Raw genomic sequence first — 7,017 nt, forward strand, 5'->3', positions numbered from 1 at the left:
TATATTAATCAAGATATGCAATTATCTTCCAGTTTTACTGGATCATCACTGTTTAATTAAAACTGAGACCTATTCATTGCACTAATAATTGTTTGTATGAGTCTTTTTTCTTGAGAAAATCTTTTTAATGAGATAGAATAAATTATGTAATATTTTACCTTTGGAAGTTTATTTGTTTTCAGTTAATTGTAATTACCATTGGCATAAAATAAGGAAGTTATTATTAAAATTACTAAGTGTTTTATTATACTGGCATCATTCATCCTAGAACATTTTCCCATTTCCGGGACGTGAAGAACTGGGAAATATCTGATTTATTTTTATGAATATTGTGTTTGCCTTTGTGTGTTTATGATGGGTTGCTTTTTAATGGAGTTAGATGAAGAGGATGTACAGTGTTTTTTTTCCTGAAGGTGGAGTTAGTGTCTGGTTCTCTCACGTTCCTCCCTCAGCCTCTACTGTAACGCTACTTCTGCTGAACTTACTGAGAGAAATATTAGTCCAAGAAAATATAATAAAAAAAGAGTGAAATCCTGGCTAGTGATTTTACCAACCCTGTCTGGAGATCAAACACTAAGATGTGATTTTAAGGATTCTAATCTAATTTACAGATATGTAACTCTATTTATTTCAACAGGGATGTAGTGGGATAGTTGATGACAAAGATGGGTCCTGTAATTTTAATTTAAACCCAATTTCTCTTTCTCCCTCTTAGCACACACCATGTGATCCATCCCCAGTATGAAGATCTTTGTCTCAGCCCTGATTATTTCTTCTCTCAACTACTACAACAGCCTCCTCTCTGGCTTCTCAGACATTTACACATTAGAAACAAAGAGAAAATGGTGTTTTGCTTCAAGGCTCAGAAAACCACTCAGGAAAGGCACATTCTATTCTGTATAAAGCAACAGTGCAGTGTTTTTGTGTATTTGTGGTATCATTTATGCCACACCAAGGTTTACTATGTAATGCTTGATCTAGTTGTTAAAATAAAGGACTGAGAATCAAGAGTCTGGGTTCTATCCTACTGTACTACAAATTTGCTCTGTGACTTTGGGCAAGTCAGTTATTGCCTCTGCTTCAATGTTATCATCTGTGACATGGAGAAGGTACACGTTGTGACATCCACCAGGGTACTAGCTGGACTATGGAACAGTGGTGTCCCCTTAATTCTCCAGCCCAGTGTGTCTCTTACACTGCTCTGCTAGTGAAAAGCAGCCTTTCCAGGTTTTGCTCACACAACCATAAGCATGTATAGAAACACCCAGCAAAGTTACATGAATGCTCTCCCAGCTATTCAGGAACTGTCTGCAGGGTAACACCTGCAAATCCTTCAGCACAAGCTTGCATCCCAGAAATGTGTGTTTTACATTACTCAAATCAAGGAGGTCTTGAGCAAACTGATCAATTAGTTCATCATTTCATCAAAGGAAATGATCATGCTACAGCCTTTATTAGCCTGAATAGAGATTCTCCAAGAAACTTCAGTCAAAACACACTGGTTTAGGTAAAATATTAAACCAAGTTTATTAACTAGAGAAAGATAGATTTTAAGTGATTATAAGTGATAAAAGCATAGAAATCAGAATTAGTTACAAAAGGAAATAAAATGATAAAATCACAATCCAATTCCTAAACTTTACCATGGCTAATGCTTCTAAAAGAAAAATAGCTCATCTCACCATAAGCTGCAATACAATTCAAAGGCTGTCTCTTTTCAGCCTGGGACCACCCATCCCACTGTTCAATGATGGTTCCTTTTGTCTTCCAAATGCTCTTGCTGATGTGTAGAAATTGGGGAGAAGAGAGGTCATAAGGAAGCCATTGTATCTCATTTTATACCCTCCTCCTCTCCATGAGGAATACCCCCTTTCTCTCACTGGTGTGCAGACAATCGATCTATGGTGTACGTGAGATTCGAAGCATCTTTCAGGTAAATTGTGAATTTCTTGCTCACACCTTCTGTGTATGTGATGTTTGAAGCGTCTTTGGGGATAACATGCAAAGCCTTTGTTTTACAGTCATTTTGTTATTTCTAAGTACCATGCCTGTGGGTGTTCCCCAGACTCACAACATGTTTCAGTAACAAATATATAGCAAAATCTCATAACTCCATATACAATGATGATACACACATATTAACAGGACAACGATGTTCAGTAGATCACATGTTTTCAGTTGATATGCACAAGGCATGCTTTATACAAAATATATCATAACCATACAAAAGTGGTGAAGATGGGGTACAGATGGGTTACAGGATTTCACACACATACCTTCCTCCCAGGCGTTACACAGGTTTAGCTCATTAAAGTTTCTCAACTGCTTTGAGATCCTAGGCACTAAAGAAGAGAAAATTATTATTATTGCAGGGAGTAGAAATGGAAGCAATGGAAGAAATCATAAGTAGGGACAAAAGCAACCCCTGTATGTCAAAAATTTGCAAATTTTGTGGAGTCCGGGTCTTTTTGCAGATTTTATTGGTCCCCCACCTCCCAAATGCAACACCAAACATTTCAAACTTGGGTGTCTAAATAAACAGCCTGATTTTCAGCCGTGGTGAACAACCACAGCTTGAGGATAAGCTTGCAATTTAAAATTAAAAAACGAAGGATCTGATACTTGAACAGGGAGTTTGGCATTAGGAAAATCTGCCCTGTCTGGAGAATCTGTCTAGCCCTCTTGGCTGCGAAGATAATTTCTGAATGTAAACAGTGGTTGTACAGAATCCTTTTTCAGTTGCAGCCAGACCAGCTGAAACAACAGCAATGCTAATGCAATTTATATAAAGTAATCTGGGCTCCTTATGACAAAACAAGTAAGAGAGAAAAGGGATGATTTGTGCAGGCCTCATTCAGGCAAAACTCCCAAAGACATTTGAGTAAAGACGACAGGGTTTGGTTCTTAATCACTATTAAATATGCATGAATGTTGTGATTAACATTTAACAAAACAGAAAAAATCATAAATGACATAAAATTCTAAGAGGAATATGAAGTTTTTACATTCCACATTAACCATTTCACAGCTGATCCTTGTATGAGACACATCAAGCTGAGCATTTGTCCATTGGAGCAGGATGTACTTTATGCATCCTGACATTCCTTTCATTTGAAAGGATATTGCACAAGAAAAAAAGCTACAAGTTTTGAAAATGTAAGTAACATATTTGATTCTCAGCTACTGTCCTGAATGCCAATAATGGAGACAACTACTTCTGCCTGCTATTGTGAATGCCAATAACTGAGATGCCTGCCTTTAAAAATGTGGGTAAAAGTGCTATGCTATAAGGATTGGACTCTTGCTGTGCACTTTGAAGTACCTGTATGTGTGTCTATGTATTTGTAAAACTTAATCCAGCCATGGATGCAGCTCTCTTTAATAATACTGAATCAGTTATCTTCACAACCAGGAGGGATTTACACAATTTACTCCTCTGTGCTTCAGTTGCCAACAATGCCATTGTCTGCCATAGGCTTGCCTTACAAGCAGACTGCATTCTAATGTTGCATTCATTTTGATTTCCAAGTGGAAGTGGTATTAATGGGTTTCCTAGGCACCTACTACAAAAACAATTTGTCTTCTTGGCAGTCTCAGATACTCAGGAACTCTTATGTACTTGTCTTCACTTTGCAGATCATCTTTTTTTGGCACTTAAATATCACAGGAGGGACATCCTGAAGTAGAGATAGCACTTACAGTATTATACAAGCTGTGCATCATTTCTTGGCTCTAATGCTGTGCAGGGCTACTGGCATTTGGCTACAGACAGCAAAAGAAAAAAAATCATTTACAAAAAACCCACTACCTCAGTACAATTTTGAACCACAAAAAATGCTTAATCTCATGGTGCTCACAGCCTGATGATACCTAGAAATTGGACTATATTTCTTTGTTCTTGCCTGCAACCCAATCTAGACTGAAGAACAGAAACACAGGATTTGGTTGGGTTTATTTTGTAGTTTAATATCATGAATAAAGTTTTCAGCATTAGAAAATATTTATTTTCTATTTTATTTAATAATAAACAAATGTTTACTGTAATGCAGACATTCTAGCTTCCTGTGCAATCTTTGGTGATTTCAAATATCATTCTTGTGTTAAAAGCCATGACGTTTAAAAATGAGCTCTCTTTTAGAAATCATATAACCATTGAATGCAAAACAAAAAGGAGGAAATACTGCTGCTTAACAATCAAAGCTATGTGCTTTCAGTGCAGGAAATTCTAATTTGGTAGTACATCTTTTGAAAGTATTTTTATAAAGGTCGATGTGAAAGACAGTGATTTATTATGGTCTTGGTTCAGCAAGGTAATTAAGCACATGTATAACTTTAAACACATGAGTGGCTGCATTCAGACTCATTGGTAACAGAGTGCCTTCCAGTAGTGCACTATGTTATGTGATTAGCATCTGCCATTTGTGGTTCCTTCTTTCTATCTTCCTATCCCCTGGGATGAGATTGCATATGAATTTCATTTGTTTGTGTTTATTTGAAGAAGTATGCCTTGTACTTGTAAGGGAAAGTGGTGAGGTTTGTGATGGTTCGTAGACTCTACAGGAGTTTGTTCCAGTCTTAGTCTGGTCCCATAGAAAGCTTTCCCACACAAAAACACTTCCTTGTTGTAGAAAGTTTCATTGGACTAGAGAAGTGGAGTTGTCCACCATTGTCCACATCACAGAACTTTGGGTGATCTTGTAGGTACCCTTTGACATTAAGTTCTAACATGTACACTTAGAAAAAAAGGAGCTATGTGCCCATCCTCCATATTCTTGATCCTGAGAGAGACTAGGAATGCAAAAGAAAAAATTTGAGAGGTCAAGGGGGTAGAGAGACCTCTGATCTCCTTTGAGTGTGGCAGTGTGCTTGGGAAGTCTTCTTTGGAGAATACATGTACAAACAACTCATTTACTTAGAAAAGTGGGGAGAAGAAGTGTATAAAGACAACACCTGAGGGTGAGCTAGCTACTAGAATTACCCTTCTGTGTTGCTACCTGTAAGGGTAAGTTTCTTTAAAGCTGTAGCAGGAAATCAGGCAGGAGGAGCTGGGGAACATTGTGTGCAGAATCTCTGCATTGAAGGAGAGAGACAGAGTAGCATTAGAGACAGTATTTTTCTTCTTACTCTAATAAGGCTTTTTGTTCAGTATTGGAAGAATGTGACTTTCTGTGATTCTGTATCATTGTCACAAAGCATTAGCAGCTCCTATGACTTAATGCAGAGGAATGCAATGGGAGAGAGAAGGTTTCACTGCTGCATGCATGTGTGTGTGTGTGTGTGTGTTTCTGGTGTGTTTGTATCTGTGACTTAAGCTGTGTCTACACTACAGAGTTAAGACTTGTGATGAAATAAATCAATAAAAAGGGAGTATTGCAGTCATTTGTGGATCACCAGGGTCGTTTCAAGGATATCAACTTGGGGTGGTCCGAGAAGGTGCATGACACATTCATCTTCAGGAACACTGGCCTGTACAGAAAGCTGCAAGCAGTGACTTTCTTTCCAGACCAGAAGATTCCAGTGTGGGATGTTGAAATGCCCATAGTGATCCTGGGAGTCCCAGCATACCATTACTCCCATGGCTAATGAAGCCTTAAACAGGAAACCTGGACAGCAGCAAGGAGCACTTCAACAATAGGCTGAGCAGGTGAAAAATGACCACTGTATGTGCATTTGGCAGACTAAAAGGTCGCTGGTGCTGCCTTTATGATATGTTAGACCTAAATGAGGAAAATATTCCCATGGTCATAGCAGCCTGCTGTGCACTGCATAATATTTGTGAGTTTAAGGGTGAAAAGTTTCCCCAGGGGGTAGCATGTGGAGGCGGATCAACCAGTGGTTGATTTCGAGCAGCCAGATATCATAGCAGCAGGGCTATTAGAGGGGTGTGGGAGAAGTTTGAGGGGACATGGCAAGCAGTTCTGTATGGGCTGCAGAGGAGAGGGCGGGAGGCAAGCATGCATGTGTTATGCCTGCAGCATGATTAGGGACTTCAGCATATCTGGTTGCTCCTCCATCACTTTTATCATCTGCTCCTGGCCCACTAAAATTCACTCTTGACCCTGTTTCCTCTCCTGCCTAGTTATTTTAAAATTTTCATTAACTGTCTCACTCCATGCTCTGTGCTCTTGTTCTGCCGCATCAGAGGATTGGAGCACCCCAGAAACATGTCCTCCTTGCTCCTCCTCGGTCACTTCCTTATCTGGTGGAGGTGCTCTGCTGGTGTGAAGGGGGTTCCCCTGAAGGCCACATCTGCAGAAGCACAAGACACAATAAACAGAAGCATGATTGTAGTGCACTCCAGCATCAAATCATAATAGTAAAATGCACCTTTCTCACTGTCTCTTGTCAAGCACAAAGCTCGACAAATGCCCTAAACATGGTGAATTCAGCCGGGGATGGTGGTGGAGGACTGGGGTGGGACAGGGTCCCTATGCTGCTCACCTGTGTGTCGCTTTGGTCCCTGCACAAATGATTGCCAACTGGCATGGGAAAGTTTCCTAGAGATCTCTCTGGAGGATTCCCGTGAAATCTCAGTATGCATTAACACTCAGTTCCACAGGGTCCCCACTGCATAGCTGCACAGGGGAATATGAAGCAGACACAAGCACAGCTAGTCTTGTATGTTTCTATTCCTTAACTCACTTCTAGCATCTAACAAAGGAAAGGACAGCCCTGCCTCATGTAACCAAGTGGCACCAACTCAAAATGAGCACTTACCAGAGCTCTCCTGTCCTTCATCATGTGTGCCAAAGATGGAGTGCTGGCTTGAACCCTCCAGCGTTGAGAAGAGGTCCTGGCTCACGGTACTGGATGACCTGGTTGCCTGTCCCATCTCATCCTCCAACTCCACTTCCTCATTCCTTCATCCTTGGGGTTGAATCCACTGACCACTGTCTCCAGCCCCCCAAAGTATCCATGGGTTGTTTGTTGGTGGAGGTGGCATCACCGCAGAGGATGGCATCCAGCTCCTTATAGAAGTGGCAGGTCTTCGGCACAGTCACACAGTGATGGTGTGAC

General features: G+C 40.3%; 1 protein-coding gene across 1 annotated transcript in view; it reads left to right on the plus strand.

The window, feature by feature from the left end:
- Positions 1–1,008, plus strand: part of LOC140910989 (uncharacterized) — a 44,382-nt gene extending 43,374 nt beyond the window's left edge. Inside the window, exon 7 of the mRNA XM_073343203.1 lies at positions 716–1,008. Coding sequence (XP_073199304.1) covers positions 716–729 — 14 coding nt within the window. The 3' untranslated portion in view covers positions 730–1,008. The remainder of the gene's footprint in view (positions 1–715) is intronic.
- The last annotated feature ends 6,009 nt before the right edge of the window (positions 1,009–7,017 follow it).

This window comes from Lepidochelys kempii, chromosome 4 (genome assembly GCF_965140285.1).
Source record: "Lepidochelys kempii isolate rLepKem1 chromosome 4, rLepKem1.hap1, whole genome shotgun sequence".
Lineage (NCBI taxonomy): Eukaryota > Metazoa > Chordata > Testudines > Cheloniidae > Lepidochelys > Lepidochelys kempii.